The sequence below is a fragment of the Oryx dammah genome, unplaced genomic scaffold (assembly GCF_014754425.2).
Source record: "Oryx dammah isolate SB20612 unplaced genomic scaffold, SCBI_Odam_1.1 HiC_scaffold_26, whole genome shotgun sequence".
NCBI lineage: Eukaryota > Metazoa > Chordata > Mammalia > Artiodactyla > Bovidae > Oryx > Oryx dammah.
Window position 1 is genome coordinate 79,422,816 of NW_024070210.1, and position 25,447 is coordinate 79,448,262.

The 25,447-nt window shown below is 44.7% G+C and overlaps 1 protein-coding gene across 6 annotated transcripts; it reads left to right on the forward strand.

Moving 5' to 3' along the window:
• Nucleotides 1-2: 2 nt before the first annotated feature.
• On the forward strand, nt 3-19,196 carry LOC120853435 (bcl-2-like protein 2). Of its 6 annotated transcripts, none has more exons than XM_040227251.1 (7): nt 14,452-15,551; nt 15,907-16,021; nt 16,728-16,795; nt 17,275-17,381; nt 17,845-17,932; nt 18,015-18,166; nt 19,097-19,196. In XM_040227251.1, exons 1-7 carry the CDS (start codon nt 15,201-15,203, stop codon nt 19,134-19,136), a joined length of 921 nt encoding a protein of 306 aa, XP_040083185.1. In that variant the 5' UTR covers nt 14,452-15,200; the 3' UTR covers nt 19,137-19,196. The 6 variants fall into 6 exon arrangements, with proteins under 6 accessions (XP_040083190.1, XP_040083186.1, XP_040083188.1 ...); XM_040227257.1 differs by lacking the exon at nt 14,452-15,551 and adding an exon at nt 15,651-15,757; XM_040227256.1 differs by lacking the exons at nt 14,452-15,551; nt 15,907-16,021; nt 16,728-16,795; ... (2 more) ...; nt 18,015-18,166; nt 19,097-19,196 and adding exons at nt 3-3,182; nt 3,934-4,021; nt 4,490-4,929; nt 5,523-8,570.
• Nucleotides 19,197-25,447: the final 6,251 nt, after the last annotated feature.

The following is a 25,447-nucleotide window of genomic DNA, read 5'->3' on the forward strand; positions in this document are numbered from 1 at the left end:
CACCCGGCCGGTGTTCGCACAGAAGCTTCAGCCACCCCTCGCAGTTGTGTGCTCTCCTTGCTGTCACCTCCAGAATCCTCCACTTTCTGCAGCTCTGCCTCGTCTCCAAGTGACTACCTTTCCTCCCACTGGCCACCTTCTCCCAGGGTCTTTGACCATCACCTCCTGCAGGCTGTCTCCTCTGAGCCTGCGCTTAGCCGCGCTCACCCTCCGGTCCCGCGGCCCTCGCGGGTCCTGGCCCCCGCCCACAGCCCTGTGACAAGTGACTCTCCATCTATCATTGATGCTGCTGCACCAGGAGGCGGGCACTCCACTCTATCGGTCCAGAGTGGGACCATTGTTCCTTTTTTTTCTTTTGAAAGGCCCTCAGCCTTTCCGGCACCGGAAGAGTTAACGCAAGGAGTCGAGAGCAACTTTTTCTTTTCTCTTAGAGGAAGGTTCAAACCGCCCAGCCTGTAACTTTGTCTTCTGGGCTCAATGTTTTCTTTCCTAAACCCTAGGCTCCAGGTTTGGGAGGATGGTAGTGGTGGGTGCAAATACGGGGAAGTCACAAAAGCTAGGTAGAGCCTCAAATAGAAATTGAGATGTGGCGCTCAAATAGGTGGGTGGCCCTTTGGAAAGAGTTCTTGAGCTGAGAGTTGTGGAAAGACCTAGTTTCTGGTTTCACCTCTGGTGCTATTTAGCTGTGTGACTTTGAGCAAGGCACAACTTCTCTGGACCTCAGTTTTCTTATCTGTAAGAAAAAGTGGATTAAAATTCTGATCTCTAACCCGACTGTAAGCTCTTTGAGCAGCAGAGGCTGTGTCTGATTCGTGGTAAGTTTCAGCACATAGTAGGCCCTCAAATTATTGAATGAATCATCACATATCTTTCTTGGAATTGGGGCTGTGGAGTTGTAGTTCCAGTGAGAGCTCCAAGAAGAGCACAGAGCTGCTTTTTACTCCTTTTTTTTTTTTTTTCTGTATTTGTGGAAAAAAGTGAAGTTTTGTTTAGTTTTTTTCTAACTCCCTACTGATCTTACGTAGCACTTGCAATGTGCTAGGTACCATTGTTTTACAAACACTAACTCATATAGTACATTCATCATAGGAGAGGGAGTATTATGCCTAATTTATGGATGAGAAAATTGAAGGAGTGGGTAGGTCTCTTGCCCAAGGTCACATAAATTAATATTTGGGGAGCTGGAATTAGAATCTCAGCAGTTCCATTCTAGAGTCTACTATTTTATACACTTAATTATATTAAATGGATTAAAACATTTCATGGTAATAATTAACTTTCTCTGAGCACTGAAATATGGAATGTTAGAGTAGAAATGGAATCTCTAAAGCAACAAGGGTGTAAAATCACAAGTGACTAAGTTGGAAACAAATAGTGAGACATATACTGTTTATTATACAATTTATTCCTGTTGGCATTTTAACTCCAGTATTAAGCATAGCAATGCTCTTTAACCAGGACTCATTTTTAAAGTGATACTGAATTTTATTTTCTTATTTTACATATACATATGTAATCCACGGAAAACACATTCTTTTCATATTTTAGGGTATGAAATAATGCTACAGTAATTTGTGTTATAGTCAAGCAGTTTAAAACTGTCTTCCTTGCTCTGGTACCATATGTCATTGACGGAACAGGTAAGGTTCAGTGTCAGCCTACATGGCCCAAGGTTTTCTGGGAAGAGCTCTGTTGTCTGAGTTGCCATTCCTTGGCTCTGTGGTGTTGGTCTGAGAAGATCCTTGAGGCACACAGCCTTGGACCTGGTGTAATTTGTGTTGGTCCAACAGTATTTGTTTCTTAAGTAGCCACTGCAGTGATCTTCAAACATCTGACTGGGCCTGCTCAATAACTGGCCAGAGGCATCGAGTGATTTCTTCAATCAACATTTACTGAAGGTCTGTTAGGCCATTAGGATATAAAAGTGAGTACGATTCAGTGCCTGCTCTCACCGAGCTTTAAATGAATGGGCAGGCAGAGAGAAATCTATTTGGATCCTGAGACTTAAAAGTGTTTTTATTTCAAGTAAACATCTTAGAAGAAATCAAGACTGCAAATGAAGGACTAGATTATTCTCTAAAAAAGGAGGCAAACTTGCTGATAGCATCTGGAATGACTATCCCAAGAGCAAAGAAGTGCAGATGGTTGAAAGGATACAGTCATAAAGGAGTGAAATAGATGTTAGGTTCAGAATATTGGGGAGAACTGAGTTTGAGTTTGGAAATGGTGTGGATTTGGCTTGGCCTCGTAAACGGCATGATAACAACATTGATTACTGGAAACAAAGAGGGACCTTGAAGCAGTACAATGTTAAAGTTAAGACAAACTTTCAAATCACAGTTAGGTTGAGGCCTATCTTCTCAGTATGTGGCTTTGGGAAAATTACTTAACATCTCCAAGCCTCACTTTGCTCATCCATAAAATGAGAATAACACAACATAAGAAGGATCGATGTGAGAATAAAATATTAAGCATGTAAAGAAAGCATTTAATACCTAATAAGTCTTCAAAATGTGTTAGTTGTTACCATCGTTACAAAAAAGACCTTTCTTTAGTTTGGGGCAGATGGGAATACCAAGGCTTGGACTGGAGGTAGAAGCAAAGGAACCAGCAGGGAAGGGTTACCTCTTTTGGTCTGGTTGGAGAGTCCTCCAAATGGAGCTGTACTAAGTGCCAGCTGTGAGAGCCAGTGGGCCCCAGCCAGAATGCCTGAGGGTGCCCTCGTGTGGATCGGCTGTGGCCAGGTGGCTTCACACCCTGTGTAAACATACTGTCTGGTATAAATAATAGACATTCATGTATGTGTGTACATATATGTAATCTGAAAGGATAAACGTCAACCTTGACATTGGCAACTTGCAGGAGGGAAGTGGGATTTTGGGAGCGACAGAGGGACTGAGGACTGGTGTTTTTTTCTCTACACTTCTATATTATTTGACTTTTTCATAATGAGTGTAAGTTCATGCGCTGGGTAGAAAGAATTAAAAAGAAAACCAATCTGATTATTTAAAAAGGAAGAAAGAAGATGAAGAAAAGTTACCTGCAGAAACTGCTTGCCTATCCGAGTCTTGGCTCCCGGGTGCTTGGCTAAAGCTCCAGCTCACACAGAGGCCACTGGGTTAAAGGTCCTGGAGAGAAGAGGAAGTGTCTGCTGTCTGTGTCACGTCTGCCAGTCCCACGGGGTAAGGCACCTGGCAGACAGTTCCCACCAGTATGGGAACTGTTCCTCTTTTCTGGGCACCCACTCCAGGGCTGGAAGAGTTCAACAAGTGCATGGAACATCAGAGACCTTCTGGAAATGCTGAGTTTGCTCCAAGGTTTCAGGAAGCCCAGCCGGCTTCTCTCCACAGTCTCCAGGGTCAGAAGCCCTGCCTGGCCCTCAATGCCCTCCTGGCCCTGTTCTTCCTGGCCTCCAGCGGCCCTCTCCCTTCCTGAGCTGTGGCTCTTCCCAAGCCTGCGTCCCAGCCCCGCCCCTCTCTCTGGACGCATCTCTGGGCCCCATCATCACCCGGCGCCGGGCCCTCCCTCCTGCCCCCCCTTTCTCCTCCCTCCTTCCTTCCCTCCCTTCCTCCCTCTCTCCCTCCCTCCCAGCTCCTGCACCAGGAAACAGCCGGATCCCGGCAGCGGCCTGACCCGTGAGATCCCTAACCTGGCAGGCAGGCGGGGTTGGAGCCTGGCTGAGGGTGGGGGTGAGGGAGGAGCTGGGCCTCTGGGCTGCACTGAGGGGAGCCGGGAGCAGAGATGGTGTCGGCAGGAAGCCCTTGGCCCTGGGTTTCCCGGGAGGACAGTCATTAAACATGGATTCGGCCACACAGCTGGTAGAGCGTTGGGGGCAGGGGCCTGGTCCCGGGAGCTGCAACCCCAGCCCTTCTCAGCCCAGACCCTGATTCCTAGTCTTCCCCACCTAGCTCTGATCTCCCCTCCCCTTCCCAGGGCTCCAGGCTGGGCAGGAGGATGAAAGGCCCCAGCTGGGGGCTCCTTGCCACCAGTGCTGGGTCCTAAGAGCTGCCATCCAGGCTGGGTGAGTGTCCCCTTCCTTCTCTGTCCCAGGCAATCCTTTGGTTCGCCTCCTTTCCCTTCGGCCCCTGTCTCCTCCCCCATCTTGTGCCTCTGCCAGCATCTTTGCATCTTGCCCCTGGGGAGGCCCCAAGCCCCTTCCTCTAGCCAAAAAGGTGTGTACTGGAGGGGGAGGGGTTGTAGGGGTGTCATAGAGCTGTTGTTGTCTTGTGGAAAGAATCTAAAGTATTTTAGATGAAATTTACTTGTTTTATATTGAATTTGGCATATTACGAATTTAAGGGCCAGCCCCTCTAGCCGTGGGGCCCCTCGCCATGGCTTAATTTTCTTGCTCTTACCCCTCCTGGCCCAGAGGTCTCTGAGATTTCCCCTCACCTCCCTGCCTGTCTCATGGGCTGGCCAAACCTGAAATACCTCCTTCTGGGCCTCTGACCATACATTCATGCCAGTCTTTTATGTTTGACTCCAACAGCCGCCCGGATGGCGACCCCAGCCTCGGCCCCAGACACACGGGCTCTAGTGGCAGACTTTGTGGGCTATAAGCTGAGGCAGAAGGGGTATGTTTGTGGAGCTGGCCCTGGGGAGGGCCCAGCAGCTGACCCGCTACACCAAGCCATGCGGGCAGCTGGAGATGAGTTTGAGACCCGCTTCCGGCGCACCTTCTCCGATCTGGCAGCTCAGCTGCATGTGACCCCAGGTTCAGCCCAGCAACGCTTCACCCAGGTCTCTGATGAACTCTTCCAAGGGGGCCCCAACTGGGGTCGCCTTGTGGCCTTCTTTGTCTTTGGAGCCGCATTGTGTGCTGAGAGTGTCAACAAGGAGATGGAGCCACTTGTGGGACAAGTGCAGGAGTGGATGGTGGCCTACCTGGAGACTCGGCTGGCTGACTGGATCCACAGCAGTGGGGGCTGGGTAAGAAGTTTCTCGATTGCTGCTCTGCACATCCCTCCGAAAAGTTGGTCTCCGGGGGAAGATGGGGGGCTCTGGCTGGAGCTGGGGGGCGGTTGTGCTGGGAATGAGGCGTGGGGTCCGAGTGTGCCTGTTTGGGTGGAATCAGGTGCCCTCACTATGGGCATCTCTGAACTCTGCACTCCAGGGCTGCCATGCAGTCATCATTCGGTGGGCTCATGGTCCAAAGCAGAGGACAGAACACACAGTAGCCAGGTAGTGCCTGCACAGAAATGGCATCCAACCATCACAAATTTTTTACACCTGAGTGCATGGCATGGGCGGGGTCAGGGATCACGGATGGGTGGGCCAGACAAGCCTTGACAAAGGATGCCAGTTCTGAGCAGAATTTTTGGCCAGGGAAATTTCAGATGGGATTCACCTGAGGTAGAGAAGGGCAAATGAGCCAGGTGCTCATGGGGGATCCGAGGGGCTGGGGGTGGGGTGGTGCTTGCAGTGGACGGAACTGGAGCTCTTCCTCTCCTCTTTTCTCCACTCTTCCCTCTCCTGATCTCCCTTTCTCCTTCTTTCTCTCCTGCTTCCCTTCTCTCCCACAGGCGGAGTTCACAGCTCTATACGGGGACGGGGCCCTGGAGGAGGCGCGGCGTCTGCGGGAGGGGAACTGGGCCTCAGTGAGGACAGTGCTGACGGGGGCCGTGGCACTGGGGGCCCTGGTAACCGTAGGGGCCTTTTTCGCTAGCAAGTGAGAAAGTCCAGGGCCAGGTGGGGTGAGGTGTGGCTGGGGGGCAGGAGAGCAAGAGCAGAGTGGAGGAGTGCCCTTGGAAGAAGTGGGGGAAAGAATGGGCATGGAACAGGAATTGGAAGGGGAAAGGTGGCGTGTGAGGGAGCTGAGTGTGCCAAGCAGGCCGTTGAAAGAGTGAGCTGGAGACATTGTGGAATGTATTTGGAAAGTCAGGAGATGGAGTCATTCCAGGGCTGGGGGGAGGTGGGAAGGATCATGCCTGTAGGTATAGGCACACGAAACTCTGCCTGGAGCTTGATTTGCTGCCCTGAGGGAGGTGGACTTGCAGAGGGGGTTGGCATCTCCGTTCAATGGGTGGGATTTGGGGCAAATACAGAAGGCACATCCCTTTGGAACGGGAGCTTGGGGTTCTCATGGGCTAGGAAGAGGTGTTATGACTGAGGGCTGCTGAGACATGAGTGTGCATGCTGGGCTGCTTGTCTAATCTGGTGTCGGTGAGATTCCTTGAAGAGAAAACATTCACTCCCTCTAGCAGTGGTGAGAACAAGGGCAGCTCTCTGTCCCTCCTCCCAACCTTCCCCTCACTCTCCCCCTTATCTTGCTGCCTCAAGGCTGAGGGAGAAACACTGTATCCAGGCTGAGGGCTCTGGCCGCTTTTTTGCAGAAAGTTGTCAGCAGGGCTTTGGAGAGAAGAGCAGTTCTATAGCTGACCTTGTTCCTTCATCATCCCCCTTCCTTGTGCATCACACACTTGCTGCTGCCTCCTGGGCTCTGACACAAAGGCAGGGCTGTGGAGCCTGCGGTGGATGGGGGCTTTGGGAGCTGGAGCTGCCCCTGCCCTCCTCTCCCACTGGGGCGCCTTGGTGCCTAAAGGGTTCCCTATCTCTGGGACCTTCTGTATCCAAACTTAAAGTCTAAATTGGGGCTTTTGACTAATTTTCATTTTGAGTGTGTGGACGTAAATGCAGACGTGGAATACAGTCTGGTCCTGCACTGTGTCTCGGAAAGACTGTGGATGCCTTGAGAGGAACATTCCAGCTCTGAACACCATGCGTGTGAGGGTGATGTGTAAACTCTGTGACTGGCCTGGTCCACGTGGTGGGCATTGGTGCTGCTTCATTAAAGGCCAGGTGTCTGGGTTCCAGAGTACCTCCCATGACATAGAAGCGTTGATATCTTCTTGGAGGCCACACTGTTTGCATGGGTGTTACTTGTCTGTACCTCAGAGTCTGAGGATGTTAACTTTAGAGCGCACAGTCCTCTAGAACAGATTCAGATGACAGCTTTTTCTTTTGAGAAAGACATGATTGATTTCACTCCAGATGCATGTCCTGAGCCAGACCTCACTGCTGCACTTTCCAAGGTGCTAAAATTGCTGCTTTCCAATGCTGACTTCTGACACAGTGCTCTAGAACCCTGCCCTTGATCCTGAGCACTGACCTGCTTAGCTAGACCATGGTTGACTCTTGGAGATTTTCACTGGTCCTAGAATGTGGCGACATAGTTGTACTCACGAAAACGTGGGACCAAAATTGGCCTCAGGTGTTTAGCTCAGACTTTTGCTTTTGAGGAGAGCTGCACTTTTTAATGATATTTATAGGGGAGGTGGTGGACTGCATGGGCCCCTTGGTCTGTTGTGAGTATGCTGGTACCAGGCACTCAGAGCTGGTCTGTGGTAGGCAGTTTTGGGTTGTGTGTGGGGGGTCTCTGACTTGCTCAGGACAAACTAGGCCGTTGGTTTTCCACCTGCTTGGCAGGAGCCTGAAGTTTCCTAGGGGTTGCCTCAGGAGTCCTTGGGGGAGACGAAGCTGGGGTGCTGAGCAGGCTAGGCGACTTGCCCTCAAACAGAACAGCTCCCCTGTAGCTGTCTTACATATCGGGGTTCAGGGTAAGATTTTATTTGCATTAAGGGGTTTGCTGCTGAAAAAAGAAAGTTGGAAAACCACTGACTAGACCATCCAAATTGGAGCCTGTGCTCCCCCATGTTTGGGGCAGACTTCCCCCGGCCCTCTACCACAGAACGTCTAGCCCTCGTAGTTTTCCTGGAGCCTGTAGCAAACAGCGGAGGCAGGGACCATGGTCAGTTACCATTAGCCCTGCTCGGAGGCCTTCACACCTGAGTGGAAGGAGAGGCTGTTTTCTGAAAGGGAAAAGGGCATGGGCTGGATTTCCAGAGGTATAGCTTGGATGGGACCACGGAGGGCAGTTTTGACATGTCCTGCCCTTCTTAGCCTGAGAGGGAATGGAAACCCCAGAGACTCTTCTGTCAGGGAAAACTAGAGACTCTCTTTTAGAGCCATATAGTTCCTTGGGATTAGCTCTTGGCCAAGATGGCTGAGTATGGCTCCCAATTTTTAAATCCATTTCATTTTTTAAAAAATAAGGGAAATAAATCTTATTGCCATTTTTCAGAGATTAAATAGGTGGAGAGGGTGTTTCTTGCTCTCCAGAGCCCAAAGGGACAAATATGGACTTTGCTTAGGCCAAGGAAGGAGCAGAGGTAGGGCAACTAGGTCCTGCACTTATTAACCCCACTCCCCACTTATCCTGGGGCATACACTATTTTACTTTTTTAAAATCATAAAGCGGCGGGAGAACAGATTTGGTTAGTTTAGAAGAGAAGAAAAGCTCTATAAATATAAATATATATTCCTGTATTTTTATTTAATAATTTATAAATACCAAGTTCATTTGACTTTTATTTTTGTGTAATATGTAATGGTCGTATTAAGAAAATAAATAAAGCCCAGAAGTTTAATGAGAAGGACTGAGCAGGGTTTGTGACTTCTATACTGTATAGCCTGCGGTCAGGACATTTCTTGATCTAATCATTTCATCATGACCTTGTTAAGGCCAAGAATTAGATTATAGGGATTTGGGAAAATATTGAGATTAAAAAAAAGAAAAAAATTCCCTGGCAGTCCAATGGTTAGTACTCCATACTTTCACTGCCTAAGTTCCTGAATTTGATCCCAGGACAGGAAACTCAGATCCTGAAAGCCGGGCCAAAAAAAAATCAGAGTTGTTCCTCCACCCCCCTATCTCGGCCAAATGCCAAAGCCAAGAACTGCATCTGTGCCAACCCAAGCCTTGAGAGGGTGCGTGTATATGGTGCTTTGGGATAGCCACAACAAAACCCAAAACGAAACAAAGAAAACCTATCAAAAATCTTTATGATGGAATCAAATCCCCAGTTGTGGTTTAGCCCCTGATCAGAAGTGTGTGATGATGAACATTTCTCAATATCCTGCTACCTACTTCAGACTTAAGTCTGGCAAAAATGGAGCCCTTGTTTACTTTCCTGGTCCCCTTAGACATTTGGTTTCAGCCATTTTAATGTGAACTGCTAAACTGGATTGGATCTATAGAATTGTTTAGCCCATCCCTCTGTACTTCTAGTCTAGGACCATATCAAAGTCATGTCTGACAAGAATAATATCTTAATTTGAAATTACAAGTGGGAGTTTCTAGTCTTTCTATAATCCAATGCAATAACATGGTATTTAGTTTATGTGTTAAATTGCAGTGAGAAATACACTGCTTAGAGGAATGTACTGTTGCATTTCTATTCTCTCTGTATAGAAAAATCTACAGGACAAGCCATTAAAATCAGAAAGTGGCTTAGTGAGCATGGCTTTTGGGAAAAGGGAGTTAGATGGTCTTAACGGTTCCTATCACCCGGCTATATTAGCTAGTGCATTTATTCCTACTGTGGTTTGATTGGTTTATAATTTGCCTAATTCCAAAAAGCATTTGTAATATCTTACTATAATACAACAGACAAAACAATAGGAAAATATAGATTTTTAAAGTAAGGGTAAAGGGAAAATTGAAATATTATAATAAAATGACAGCAAAAGGAAAATTAACACAGAAAAGCATTCTATACGCAGTATTGCCAGATACTAAAGGTAGGCTATGAATTCAACTCTGAGCTTCTTGGCAGCTAAGGTAAATTGGTAAACAATGAGATTCACATCCCTTTTAGGATTTATAAAACTTTTCAGTTCCTCAAGGTAGCAAACTTTTGTGGCTCTTCTGAGAAGACAGTGCCATTAGTGGACATGACCATCTAAACACCTAATATCAATACAATATTGAGTTTTACACTACTGTTGCCTGGAGAAACACCAAAGGAGGATTCAGTAGGTCCTAAGCTTGTTTTATCAGAATCACCACCATTAGGCCCAAATATGCTCTCTGCTGCCACAGTTTAAAATAGGGCTCAATTTCAGACTATCTAAATGGACAGATGAATGGTTTATTCTTCACACAGTTCTCTGTGAATGTTACTTCTCCAAATGCCACTTCTGATGAAAATTGGGCAACATTTAGTTATACTAACAAATGGATGGATTATAGATATTCTGTTTTTAGTTGAGAGCAGATCCTTTGAAAACTTTAAAAGCTGTCTTAAATGTGGATACAGTTGAGATATAAATAAAATAATAATATTTTAATTTTTTAACATTTTTTAAATCAACCAAAAAAGATAATAGAATATGTATAGTTTTTTATTAATCCAATCATTCATTCAGCAAACACTCAAGCACCCTCTGTGTGCCGAGGACAGTTTTAGGCACTGAGCTAGAGAAGTGAACAAACTGGCACAAATTTCTGCCTTCATGTTACTTGTATTCTAGCAATAGAAACAAATAAAGCTAAATAACTATCTACCTATATAAATAAATAAATTTCACAGCATTAATTAATATAACATTTCATGTTAGGGGCAAATGCTATGGAGAAAAAATAATTCATTAGGGTAGGATTGGGAAGATGTATAGGTTTCAATGATAAATAGAGTGATCAGAAAAGTCCTCATTCCTAAGGTAACTTCTGAATAAAGTCATGAAAAATGAAATTGGAAAAATATTTTTATTGACATGGAAGAGTGTTTCTGTATCTTATTAGGTAAAAAAGAAAATAGAGTAGAAAACAATATATACAGTATGATTCCATTTTGCAAAAAAAAAAAAAATGTATACACACACATACATATATATACCTCTATATGTATTTGTGTATTGAAAGTTTGAGGAAGAGCAGATGCCAAAATATCAGTGATTATCTCTGGATGGTGGATTTTATGGGTAATTTTTTTTTTTGCTATCAGTATTTTTGGAAATTTTGATAAGGAACACATTTCATAAGGTACAGCATATTAAAACAAGATTTTCAGGGAACAAAGTTTTCTAAAAGTTAACCTAGCAGAATGGAGATTAAGCAGCCCAACAGAGGCTCCTTCTCACTAATGGCAACCCCACTTCCTCTCAAGGTTGGACCTAGGGAGTTAAGGTAGGCCAGGGCAGACTCGGCATTAGAAAATAATTGGAATGGACTCAAAACAGAGGTAAGTAAATGATCAAGGCTCCAAGGTTTTGTGTCAACACTGTCCAGTCAAAATAGAATGCAAGCCACATAGGTATTTTACCTTTTTTAGTAGCCTCATTAAAAAAAGCTAAAAGAAACAGGTAAAACTAACTTTAATAGTATTTTTTACACCCAGTATATAAAGACTACTATAATTTCAATCTGTAATTAATGTTGAACAATTATTAAGTCATTTTAGTCACTTTTTCATCCTGAGTCTTTGAAATTCAGTGTATATCTGACAGTCACAGCACATCTCAATTCAGACCATTTCACATTTTAAGTGCTCAGAGTAACCATGTGTGACTGGTGGCTACCATATTAAACAATGTACTTACAGATGAGAGGGAATTATTGAGCAGTCAAGGTAAAATTGTCAAAGCAGGAGTTAAAAATAGGGATGAAACTATATTAGGAACCTAAGTATTTATATGTTTAGTGAGAAAACTTTTCCCTTCTGGACAGAACTGGACATGCCCGCATCCATTTTTATGGATTTAATTCTTCTTTTCTCAACTAGACTGACCATTCACTTTCCTTAACGCATTTTTCCTCCTAGGGCACAACATCACTGAGTTACAGTTCTGAAACTCCACGGCCTTCTATTTATAGGTTATTACTGAAGGAAAGGGGGCTTCTCTAGTAGCTCAGAAGGTAAAGAATCTGCCTGCAATGCAGGAGACCCTGGTTTGATCCCTGGGTCAGGAAGATCCCCTGGAGAAGGGAATGGCAACCCACTCCAATATTCTTGCCTAGAAAATTCCATGGACAGACCATGGGGCCGCAAAGAGTAGGACAGGATTGAGCAACTAACACTTTCACTTCCACTGAAGGAAAAGTATACTTATAATGGGTGAACCTTGTATCATTACATACCAATTTTTTAAAAATTCATTCACAGAGGAAAACATCTCTTTGATGTTCTCTATGCATCAACAAATGCATGATATAAGATTATTACATGTAAAGCAATTATCCTCCAATTAAATATATATTAAAAAGATTATTACAGATCATCCATTCAGTTAGCACCTATTGAGCACAGTGATAGCCAATGGCAATGCAAAGATAATTAAGAAGGTGTCCCTGCCTTCTACAGTTTACAGCCTAATAGGAAAGTATCTTACAAATCACCATTCAAATATCTTTAGGAAATGTGTTTGTAAAAGTAAATGCTTATTGAGTAAGTTGGGAAGTTGGAGTGTTTTTTAAATTTTAAATAAAAATAATAATTGATATTGTGGAAAAATCATAGAACATCGGAAATTATAAAGAAAATCAATCATAATCCTACTATCCAGAGAGGATCACTATTAACATTTTGGTATATTTCTTTTCTGTTGTCTGTGCTTATATTTTATGATCATACTGTATATATAATTTTGTATACTGCCATTCTGCTTAGCATTATATTGCGAGCATTTTCCTTGTCATTACACATTTTGAAGACACAATGACTATATAAAATTACAATATATGCTTGTATAATAATTTTCCTGAAAAATGCCCACTTTGGACAATCAAGTTGTTTATATTTTTTTTCACTTTGATGAACATCATTAGTCTCAAAATTTTATCTAGGTTTTATATTATTTCTTTAGAACAGATTAGAAGACACACAATTACTGGGTTAAAATTTTCAGTATTTAAGAAATATGTTGCATATTGCCGTAGAAAAGATTGTCTTGGTTCTTATTCATTTTTCCCCTCAATGCCCAAGTTTTTTGTTTTTTTTTTTAAACTAGGTATACATAGCTTTAATCACATTTTATATACAATTTTACATTCTACTTTTTGGCCTAACAAAAATTTTTGCAAGTTATCATAGTGTAAACCTTTTTCAAAAAAACCAGTGCATAATCTTGTGATGTAATTATAGGTTGCCTAAACATTTGTCTATTGTTGGAATTTAGTCTTTTCCCAACTTCAGCATCGTACATAATGTTCTCTTTGTATATTAAAACAGTAATTTTGGTCTGAGCTTTTAAATCTGGTTTTGAATTCCCTGCTCACTTCTAATTAGTTCCATGACTTGGACAAATTACTTCATTCTTTTCTCATCCCTAAAAAAGACTATGGTTTTGTGATTCCTTACTTCATAATGTTGTTTTGAGAATCCAATGAGATAACATAACAAGGAGTCTAGGATGGTGCCTGTTACAAAATCAAGTTCTTAACAAAATTGGATTTAAAGGCATTATTTTAAAAATCCCATTTCCCTTAATTGGCTTTCTTAAACTAGGTACCAATGAACATCCAAGTCTTGACTTGGTTAAAATCAGTAGAAAAGATTTTTCTTCCAGCCAACTCAGTTTTTTAGAGCTTATCTTTGGGGCTAAGCTTAGTTCTCCCAGACCAGTGAAGCTGAGATGGCTCATGAAGTATTTTTCGGTGAAATTTTAAGCAACTGTGACTCTGCTCCAAGTTCTCCTGTTCCTGAGGTAAGGATCTGTGTGTGGGGGAGGGAGGAAATTGAGGGTGAGGGGAAGAATTGGGTATATTGTGAAGCTGACTTTTTGGTTTGCTAATAGGAATCTCCTTTTATCCAAAACCGACTACCAAGCTATGCACATCCTCTCCAGGTTGTTTCAGTAACTATTTGGTTAGGCTCAGGTGAATCTGGCTTTCAAACTGTAGCTTGGTCTGGCTATAACTATCCCTCTTGCCAACTTAGCACCGCCATTCCGTCCTTTTTAATAAATGTATAGGAGCACCACTAAACTATGGCAACCCTGTCTTGCAGGGCTAGATTTCATCATTGGTATCTCAGAGTGCAATGGTGTGGTGGAATTCCTCTGGGGTCTGAACCAAGGTCTGAAGTCTCGGAAAGCGTGGTAAATGAAGGGTGACATCCAGATCCCCAGTCAATGTATCTTCTGGTCAACAAACATTTATCTGGACACTTCTGTGCTAGGCATATTGCCCTAAGGTGGAGATGCAAATATAATTAGAGACCAGCCTTTCATCTCCAAGCTCTCACAAGCACTAGCTAGGAAAGGCTGCACAGAATGATGAACTGTTCAGAGGAGGTAGGCCCGCTTGTGATGGGAGAGGAGGGGGAGGCTAGTGAAAGGCTTCGGAGGGGAGGTGATGATGAGGTTTGCTCTGGTTGAAGAGGGACTGCATATGCAGAGGCACAGACTTGGGTACAGATACGCCCACTGGAATGAGAAGCATGGAAATAACATTCACGAAGTAGCCTGGTCTGGAGTTCTCTAAGATCTAGCTAAGGAGTTTTGAGATTTTATCTGGTGTGAACTGGGGTCGTGACCCATTGGAAGCTGATCCATTAAGGGGCTGTAAATAAGCAGAACAGGCTGAAACTGGGGCATGAACAGAATGCTTGGAAAGTATGCCTGTGCAGAAAGACAGCACACAGAAGACTCATGACTGGTACTGGAGTGAGGATTACTCCCTGCTTTCTGGTTTGGGGAGACCTGACAGATGGTGGATAGATAGTGGTGCCAATAACCTAGGTAGGAAAGGTAAACTCCTTTCTGGACAGCGCCGTCTAGAACCCTCTGCTGCAACATCCCGTCTACTGGTGCATTCCTGACAGAAGACCGGTTTCCAGGAACAGCCGCAGTTTCCGGCCTCTACCTTCCAAGAGCTCACTAGTTGGCGACCAGCAGCATCAAGATGGCGGCCTCCTAAAGACTAGTCATGTGACCTCGGGTTTCCCTCGATGGGAGCCCGGCAGTCCGTTCGGGGGCAAGGTTCACCTGTCGCGAAATGGGTGTCAGCTCTTCGAATCTCGCGAGCCAATTGGCATCTGAGACTGAGCCACTTCGGCGAGGCGATCGGAAGGCTGTTCCTTTCCCGTCGCCTTGCCAGCGGCCAATCACCGAGCATTATACTTCGCAGATCCTCCCATAGGCGGGGGAGAAGCAGTAACGTCGTCACAGCTTGGCGTTATTGTTACCTAAGGACTTGAGAGGAGGTGGGACGTGTGTTGATTGACAGACCGACTTCCCCTACCGGGATTTGAGAATTTGGCGCAATTCCCCGCCTTAGGGGTGGGGTCTTATTTGATTGCCAAGTAACATCCCCCAATGGAGCCCTAGCTCGTGGTGACGGGCAGGCTGTTTGACTAATGAATCCTCGGCGAAGCCGGCGCAGCTCTCCAATCGCTGGGCGGCGGGCCCCAGTCTGAGCGGCGATGGCGGCGGCGGCGGCGGCGGCAGCAGCAGCGGGGGCTGCGGGCGGTCGGGGCTCCGGGCCGGGGCGGCGGCGCCATCTTGTGCCCGGGGCCGGTGGGGAGGCCGGGGAGGGGGCCCCGGGGGGCGCTGGGGACTACGGGAACGGCTTGGAGTCTGAGGAACTGGAGCCTGAGGAGCTGCTGCTGGAGCCCGAGCCGGAGCCCGAGCCCGAAGAGGAGCCGCCCCGGCCCCGCGCCCCTCCGGGAGCTCCGGGCCCTGGGCCTGGCTCGGGAGCCCCCGGCAACCAGGAGGAGGAGGAGGAGCCGGGACTGGTCGAGGGTGACCCGGGGGACGGCGCCATTGAGGACCCGGTGAGGGAAAGAGGGCGAGCGAGGAGGCCGGCGACCGGCCGGGTCACGGGAGGCACAGAGCTCGGGCGAGCGGGAGGCGGGAGGGGGTGGGGGTGGGCGGGGAATAACGTGGCTGGGGCCGGGCCGGGGACGCAGCCTCGACCGCCAGAAGGGGCCCAGCCGGGTTGACTCCGGCGTCATGGGTGCCTAGTGTTGTACTAGAGAAGGTAGCTTGCTTTTCTTTTTTTCACGACCCTCGCATGGGGCGAAGGAAATGGCCGAGCATGGCTGGGGCCGCGCGCGGATCGAGCGCAGGGCAGAGCCCCTGCGTTGGTTCCTCTTAAGCTCTTCTCCATACCCTCCCCACTCATTGTAGGAGCTGGAAGCGATCAAAGCTCGAGTTAGGGAGATGGAGGAAGAAGCTGAGAAGCTAAAGGAGCTACAGAACGAGGTAGAGAAGCAGATGAATATGAGTCCACCTCCGGGCAATGGTGAGTAACTGGCGGTTGCACGCGGAGCCCAGGTCCTCGGGTGGGAAGGGTTATGAGAGTACGGTTTATATGGAATTAGATACTCGGAACCTTAGAGCTGCTCGTCTGAGCAATTACTGGGCAGTTGCCGTGGTCATAGTCCATTGTGCGTTTCTCTGACCTTTGTGAGACAAGGCCTATGTTTTCGTGATGGTAGTCTTGTGCCTCCCTTTGTCCTTGTTACAAATGTGTTGCTCTTTGTTCTTAGTCTTCCTCTACTCTTTGTGGAGGTTGCCAGCTGGTGTTTGACCTTCAAGTCTAATAGTTTTTCGTTCAGTCGAAGACCCTTTAGTTAGGAGTTCTAAGAGAAAATGCCCAGCTGCAGGGGGCTTCTCCTCTAATCTCAAAATGTCCAGTCTCAGCCCACTTAATTTTGTTCATTTTTCAAATCATTTCAACCAAGGGTACAATAGGGACTTGATTTGGGAGCAGGAGGGGATTCATCTACTGTTTTCTTTGAATTTTAAGAATGTATTCATCTGTTCAATAACTTGTCAAATATTTAGTAAGCACCTACTGTGTGCTAGACTTTTCTAAGTAATAGGTACAGCAGGGAACTGAACAGACCAAAATCTTTGCCTTTACTAATGGTGGTGATGGTGGTGGTGGTGCATATATTGCCCAAGTAGAAAACAAGGGTTGTTTTCTGATTATTTTTTCTTCAAAGCTGGCCCAGTGATCATGTCCATTGAGGAGAAGATGGAGGCTGATGCCCGTTCCATCTATGTTGGCAATGTATGTATGAGGGCCTTCATTGGGGTTGGGGGAGCTCTTAGCTGGGGAGATTATTTAATAGCAGTCTTGATGGAAACTCTTTTCAGGATAGGTGGTGGATTTAAGGAGTGGAGGGAAGGTTAGAATGAGGTGAGAGTTAATGGTGATTAGCAGAGGCTCTGGGGTTGGAAGGAGAAGAGTTCCTTAGAGAGCTAGATTCGATGTGCTTTGGTGTATATTGGGGGCTTCCCAAGTGGCACTAGTGATAAAGAGTCCTCCTGCCGCCTCAAAAGATGTGGGTTCTATCCCTGGGTTGGGAAGATCCCCTGGAGAAGGAAATGTCAAGCCACTCCAGAATTCTTGGCTAGAGAGTCTCAGGGACAGAGGAGTCTGGCGTGGTACAGTCCATGGGGTCGCAAAGATGGCTCAGCCCAAAGGCTTGGCAGGGTGTCTGTTGAGATGCGAGTTTGCCTATTGCCTGTGAAATGTACCCCCAACAGGTGGACTATGGTGCAACAGCAGAAGAGCTAGAAGCACACTTCCATGGCTGTGGTTCAGTCAACCGCGTTACTATACTCTGTGACAAATTTAGTGGCCATCCCAAAGGGTAAGTGTGGGGAAGCTGAGGTCATTTTAATCACAGTTAAAAAGTAGGTAAATTATGCTTTACATTGAGCAGTAAGTTAACTGTATGTTAAAGTAAGTAGTCTTCATCTTTTAAGATACAGTATTAGTGTTATGTATCAGGGATTATACTTAAAATTGCTTTCAGAGGCCCAAGAGGTAACAGATGAGGGCTGGGTGTGGGTGGGATCATGAGCTAGAATGGAGGGGTGGCTTCTGCTTGGCTTCACCTTGTTCCACCCTCTGGAAATCCAGGGCCCTCTGTATCCTATTTTATAATTTTCCAGGAGTAGGTGCAAATTTTGATTAAAGAATTCCATTAAGAATTGTTTTGGACAAGTAGTTAAAAATATGAACACATTGTACTCAAAGCATGCTTGCAAATTGGATTTTACCTATGAGCTCCTGTTTTCGACCTCAGATGAAGTGACAGGTACTCTTTTCAGGTTTGCGTATATAGAGTTCTCAGACAAAGAGTCAGTGAGGACTTCCCTGGCCTTAGATGAATCCTTATTTAGAGGAAGACAGATCAAGGTAAGCCCCATCCCATCGTTCTGGTTCTCAGTAAACTCCCCGGGTTGACTCTAAGGCTTTCTGTTGTGCTTGCCACTCTCAGGTGATCCCTAAACGAACCAACAGACCAGGCATCAGCACAACAGACCGAGGTTTCCCACGAGCCCGATACCGTGCCCGAACCACCAACTACAACAGTTCCCGCTCTCGATTCTACAGTGGTTTTAACAGCAGGCCCCGGGGTCGCGTCTACAGGTCAGGATAGATGGGCTGCTCCTCTCCCCCGCCTCCCATGAACCCTTCCTTTTCTCCTCACCTGAGGAACCTCCCTCCTTTACCCTCCCCCTTGGTTCCAGGGACTTGGTCTCCTGCCTGTGCAGGGTGAGGAAGGTAGTTGCAGGCCAGGCGGCCAGTCTCATCTTTTTTCTGGAGCCGGAATTCGTGATAAGGGCTGGATCTCTCCACCCTGTTCTGAGAGATGCTGCTTCTCCCAGCCTGTTTTTTTTTTTTTTTTTTTCCCATGAAAGTTGATGGCAGTGAAAATGTTTACACAGGAGGCCCGGGAAGAACAGGGCCTCAGAGCAGTGAAAGTACTGCTTGGACATTTGCTTCGTTTCCCAGAGATAGGGAAGGGTTGAAGAAAACCAGAGGCTAGTTGATCCTCCTGGAACGCTACGTGGGAGGATCAAGATACTTACTACTATAATAACTAGCCAGGCTTTTGCAAGGTTAACATGCATGCTGGGCCTGGTGTGGCATCCATGTTGGTTCTGCACTTCCATCTTTATACATTTAAATAGAGGGATTAGGTGGATAGATATTGGCTTTTCACAAGATTTGCCTCTCTGCTCCATGGAGGAATTAGGGAAGATCTGTTGGTGAGAGCCTTGCATTTAAGAGCTGTGGAGAACTGAAAACTGGATAAACAAGTAGTCCTTTTTCTTGCCCCTGTGTCTCAGATGTATTTTTTTATTGCCCCTGTTTGGCGAAGTAATAACAGTTAATTTCCCCTCTCACTTGCCAGGTGTGTCACTGTTTCTGGGATTGTGGGGATCAGTTTTAGGACTTGGCAACCTCTTTCCCCTCTTCCCTTCACAGTAACTGGGGCGAGGGCCCACGGGGGAGGGGCTTGTGCTGAACTCTTTAGTGATCATGTTAACACCTAACTCTCCTTCTTTCTTCCAGGGGCCGGGCTAGAGCGACATCATGGTATTCCCCTTACTAAAAAAAAGTGTGTATTAGGAGGAGAGAGAGGAAAAAAAGAGGAAAGAAGGAAAAAAAAAAAGAATTAAAAAAAAAAAAAAAAAGAAAAACAGAAGATGACCTTGATGGAAAAAAAATATTTTTTAAAAAAAGATATACTGTGGAAGGGGGGAGAATCCCATAACTAACTGCTGAGGAGGGACCTGCTTTGGGGAGTAGGGGAAGGCCCAGGGAGTGGGGCAGGGGGCTGCTCATTCACTCTGGGGATTCGCCATGGACACGTCTCAATCGCGCAAGCTGCTCCCCCTGTTTCCCTGTTCCCCTTTGCCCCCTTGGGGGCTGCTCAAGGGTAGGTGGGCATGGGAGGTAGGAGGGGTTTTTTTACCCAGGGCTCTGGAAGGACACCAAACTGTTCTGCTTGTTACCTTCCCTCCATCTTCCTAACTTTCACAGTCCCCTCCTGCCTGCTCCTGTCCTGCCAGGTCTGCCACCCACCCTGCCCCTCTTTCTGGCTCCCTGCCCCTCCAGATTGCCTGGTGATCTATTTTGTTTCCTTTTGTGTTTCTTTTTCTGTTTTGAGTGTCTTTCTTTGCAGGTTTCTGTAGCCGGAAGATCTCCGTTCCGCTCCCAGCGGCTCCAGTGTAAATTCCCCTTTCCCCTGGGGAATGCACTACCTTGTTTTGGGGGGTTTTGGGGTGTTTTTTGTTTTTCAGTTTTTTTGTTTTGTTTTTCTTTGCCTTTTTTTTCCCTTTTATTTGGAGGGAATGGGAGGAAGTGGGAACAGGGAGGTGGGAGGTGGATTTTGTTTATTTTTTTAGCTCATTTCCAGGGGGTGGGAGTTTTTTTTTTTTAATATGTGTCATGAATAAAGTTGTTTTTGAAAATAAAAAATGTTTGGCCTTTTGGGTGTATGGATTGTTTATCTACCTGTCCTTTCTTAAGTCCCAGATGGCTGTTAATTCTCATTTCTGGAAATGCTGGTGGTGTGGAGGGGAAATTGCAACCTAAATTAAGGAGCAGGAGTTAAAATTACAACTAGCAGGAACATTATGTGTTTAGTTTGAATTTTCTGAAAAATCATGCAGTCTTGATTGGCATTTGAGAGGTGAATTAACTGAGCCTGGGAATATAAAAGAATGGCTAGTAAGATTTATGTACAAATGAATTACCCATACCAGCATTAGATTGTTACATTGGGGCCTGGGTAGCCTTTCTTGGTTACCCCAAGGTACCCTCAAAAAATGAAAAGTAATGTTTAATGATAACTGCAAAGCTTACATGTTCAGCTAACTTATTTTGGGTGGTTCCATTAGGACAACTGGTCATTGAATATCCTTTAGTTCAGCTGCTTGGTCATATTAATAACCTGATTTCTCCATTTTGTATTCTAAGTAAAAGTCCTTGGGTGCTGCATCCACCCCCCAACCCTTTGTAGGCTGCTTTACAGGGTTTCTAAATATTTAAACCTCTTGTTTTACTGAACCATTCACTTATGTTCCTACGATGTTTTGTTCATGATCAACTTTGATGTAGATGCTCTTTTTGATAATCTTAGGTTAAAGGAACAGCTTTCCATATTCATGGAGCCTTTGTCTGCCTCTGAAATGGCTTGAAATTTCAGGTCAGTATTGACCAGTAATTGAGCATTTGATCATTTGTACTACCTGTTATATCCTTTGTTAGATATTTGGGAGTCTTCTCTATCTAGATTGAACTAGAACAATGTCTTGTAAACTGAGTATGGAAATTTCAGAGGCTGATTAGCAAGAGACTGGATAAGTAACTTAGGAAAATGTGCGACATCCTAATGCTTGATGTTCCTAATGCTGGGGGGGTATTGTCTATCCACCAGGGGGCAGTAAGTCGATGTATAAATTCTATAAACTTGTTTGATCTTGGAAGGGTGAGTTGCTTTTTTGAACCTTAGTTTTTATAGTTCTGTGTTCAGTCAAGTTCTCAATATCCTGTATGTCTTCTGCTTTAACTGTTTGAACAACTCTTACCTTCATTGTAGTGGTATGGCAGATGGGTGGCTCCAGTTCATGTTTCTGGAAAGGCCCATATGCTGTTAGGTGTGGAACTAAGGCTTCTCCAATTCTGATCCTGATTGATTTTTCCTGCCACATCCTGCTGCACATCTGATACACTGTGCACTCCTGTTGAGTTTTTACTTTATTTTCATGTATTGCTCTTTGCTGTTTATCCTGCTATGCATACCACATCTACTTTGTCGACAGAAGCCAAGGTGTATAAGCCAAATACCACAGCCAGGAAACTAACTTGATTTCCTGGGCAGAAAGAATCATGTCTGTACTCAGGGCAAATTGCTCCTCTCTTTGGAACTTAATGGTTTCATAATTTAAATGATTCCATCCCTGTTACCCCAGTAGACTAAAAATTCAAGGGCATGGATTGTGCCTTTGTATGGCCTCACAGCAGTTGCCACTTAGGTGGTCAGAAAGTGTTAATTCACCTTGGATGGTCCCTTTATCCTGGACCTGCTGATTCATATCCTTACAAGAATTAAATTTCCTGTTCTACCTGGTCTCTTCATTATTCATGTATCATCCTCAGTGATTTTAGAGGAAGTAGCTTGAGAAGCAAGTTGCTTTCTTTGAAAAAGATTGGTTGGTTTTCTGTCAGTCATTCCTAGTAAACTGTCTTAAGCAAGGGGCAGGAATAAATCCAATCTCATTTGGATTCTGTAGGCAGGAAGTGTCCTTGAGAGATTAGGGAAGCCAGTCTAAGAGTGAGTCTGAATCAGAGGCAATGTGTGATACAAAATGAATGAGGACAGCCCAGTGCTTTCTCAGAATTTGCCCAACTTGTCACCAGCAATAGAAAAAAGCAGTGGCTGGGTTTTTTCCATAATGCCATAGCTTTCCTCGGTTTTATATGGTTAGATGAGTAGCCTTTCTCAAATTACCTAGTTTTAAAATGTTGACCCAGCTAATGCCTTTTTCCCCTTTATACCTATGGTAATCATTCATTCAACAGACATTTGAATATTTAACCAAGTACTGGGCACTGTTCTAGGTGCTCAAATTTGTCACAGAAAAAGGAGATACTAAAGGACACTTAAGGAACTTGAGTGGTCTAAGTGTCTAAGATTCCACGTTCCCAGTGCAGGGGGCCTGCATTTGATACCTGGTCAGGAAACTGGTCAGTCTTCCCTGGTGGCTCGGATGGTAAAGCATCTGCCCGCAATGTGGGAGACCCGAGTTCAGTCCCTGGGTTGGGAAGATCTCCTGGAGAAGGAAATGGCAACCCACTCCAGTACTTCTGCCTGGAGAATTCCACGGACGGAGGAGCCTGGTAGGCTACGGTCCATGGGGTCGCAAAGAGTCGGACATGACTGAGCGACTTCACCTCAGGAAACTGGATCCCTCATACTACAACTAAAGATCCTGAGTGCTGCAACTAAGACCTAACATAACCAAATAAATAAAAATTCTTAAAAAGATGTAAAAAAAATTTTTTTAAGGAAATTGTGTTATTTGCTGAAGAAAGCTTGCAATATTTCTGACTTCTGACTTTCATCCCACCAGAAGGCTCTATGGATGTCTTTGTGTTTTTTTTGAGATATAATTCTTACAAAATTTGCCTTTGAAGTGTACTTAAATTTCAGCAATGTTTAGTAGATGTATTTATAGTAACCATATTATTTATATATGTACATATGTATAATCATCACCATTACCTAATGGTGCATTACCTAATTAGAGCATTTTCATCACAGCAAACAGAAACCCTATACCTGTTAGCAAGCATTCCCAATTTTCCTCCCTCTGAGTCTCAAGCAACCACTAATATACTTTATCTACAGATAAGACTTTTCTGGATATTTCATGTAAATGGGCTCATATAATACATGGCCATTTCTGCCTGGCTGCTTTTATTTAGCATAATGTTTTCAAGATTCATCTATGTAGCGTTTAGCAATACTTCATTCCTCTTTATGGTTGAATATTTCATTATACAGTTGATCATGAACTGCATGGGCTCACTTAAATGTGGGTTTTTTCAGTATATGTACTAGAGTAGTACATGGTTGATGGTTGAACCCATGGATGCAGAGCTACCTATGACATGGAGGGTAGGCTGTAAGAATTTTGCAAATTTTGAACCACATGGAGGGTCGACATTCCTAAACCCCCAAGTTCAAGGATCAACTATATAGATATACCACATTTTGTTTATCCGTTCATCATTTGTTGGATATTTGGGATATTCCCACTTTTTGACCATTAGGAATGTGTGCTCCAGACATCTGTGTATGAGTTTTTGTGTGACCATATGTTTTCATTTCTCTTGGGTGTATCTTGTCCTGTACTTACTGACCTTTTGTATATCTTCTATGAAGAAACATCTAGTAAGAATTCTTTGCCTACCTTTTAATTGGGTTATTTGTCTTTATTGTTGAGTTGTAAGAGTTCTTGATATATTCTGAATACTAGACCTTTATCAGATAAATGATTTACAAATATATTTTCTCCTATTTTGTGGGTGGTTTTTTTTCACTTTCTTGATAGTGTCCTTTGAAGCACAAAAGTACCTAAGATTTATGCTTATGTTTTTTTCCTAAGGGTTTTATAGTTCTGGCTGTCATATAAAGCCTTTGATCCATTTGAATTCATTTTGTGTATGGTATGAGTAGAGGGCCAACTTCATTCTTTTGCATGCAAATCATGGATTTGTTCCAGCACCATTTATTAAAAAGGCTATTCTGGACCTCCATGGTGGTCTAGTGGTTAAGAATCCGCCTGCCAATGCAGGGGACCCTGATTTGATCCCTGGTCTGGGAAGATCCCCTACGCCATGAGGCATCTAAGCCCCTGCACCACAACTGCTGAGCCCATGTGCTGCAGCTGCTGAAGCCCACACACCTAGAGCCCTCGCTCTGCCCCTGCACCGCTGCCAGAGAGCAGCCCCCAGTTGTCACAGCCAGAGAGGGCCTGCGTGCAGCAACGAAGACTCAGTGCAGCCAAAAATAATAAGCACACAACTGATTTTTTTTTAAAGGCTATTCTTTCCCCATTGAATACTCTTAACACCTGTTGAAAATCAGTTGACTGTAAGTGTGCAGGTTTATTTCTGGAGTCTCATATCTATATGTCTGCCAGTAGGACGCTGTTTTCGTTACTGGAGTTTTTTTTTTTAACTTGTGGCTGTACTGAGTCTGTTGCTGCAGGGCTTTTCTCTAGTTGCAGTGGATGGAGGCCACACTTTGTTGCAGTGCAGGGGCTTCTCATTTCAGTGAGTGGCTTCTTGTGGCACACGGGCTGAGTAGTTGCTGTCTTCGGCCTCTGGAGCACAGGCTCAGCTGCTCCACACCTCGTGGGATCTACACCGTGTATCCTACCTTGCCACGTAGATTCTTTACCACTGAGCCACCAGGGAAGCCCCTTGTAACAAGTTTTGAAAGTGAAAAGTATGAGTTCTCCAGTTTTGCTCTTTTTCAAGGTGGTTTTAACAATTCAGGGTTATTTTCATTTCCATGTGGATTTTAGAATCAGCTGGTCAGTTTCTGCAAAAATGATAGCTAAGATTTTAACAGGGATTGCAACTGATTTTTGCTGATTATCCACTACTGTCTGGTGCTGCCTCAGGTCTGGGGGGCATGGTCCGGCCTGCAAATGCTCAGAACACTGGGAGATAATTACTATCCTATACAGAAAATGCAGAGAAATGCATTTCTGTAGAATCTATAGATCAATTTGTAGAAGGTTGCCTCTCAACAATATTAAGTCTTCCAATCTGTGAACACAGTGTACAAGTCCTGCACTTTTATTAAATTTATTCCTGAGTATTTGAGGTTTAGCTATTTAAATGGAATTCTTTTCTTAATTTCATTTTCAGACAGTTCATTGCAGTTATTATAAAAATACAATTAAAAAAAATAAAGATACAACTGATCTTGGGAATTCCTTGGTGGTCCAGTGGTTAGAACTTCGAGCTTTCACTCCCAGGGGCCCAGGTTCAATCCCTGGTTGGGGAACTAAGATCCCATAAACTGCATGGTGTGGCAAAAAAAAAAAAACACACACACACACAAAACCCAAAACACTCCAGTTCATTTTGTATATTGATCTTGTGTTCTCCAAGTTCAATCTCAAGTTTAGTAACCTTGCTGAACTTGTTTATTTAGTTCTTAAAGGTTTTTGGTGGTTTTCTTTTTTGGTGTGGATTCTTTAGGATTCTCTATATACAAGATCATGTCACCTGCAAATATAGTTTTACATCATCTTTTCCTTTCTTGGTGCTTTTTACAGGCATATCTCATTTTATTGGGTTTTGCTTTTGCACTTTGAAGATAATTACTTTTTTTTTAAA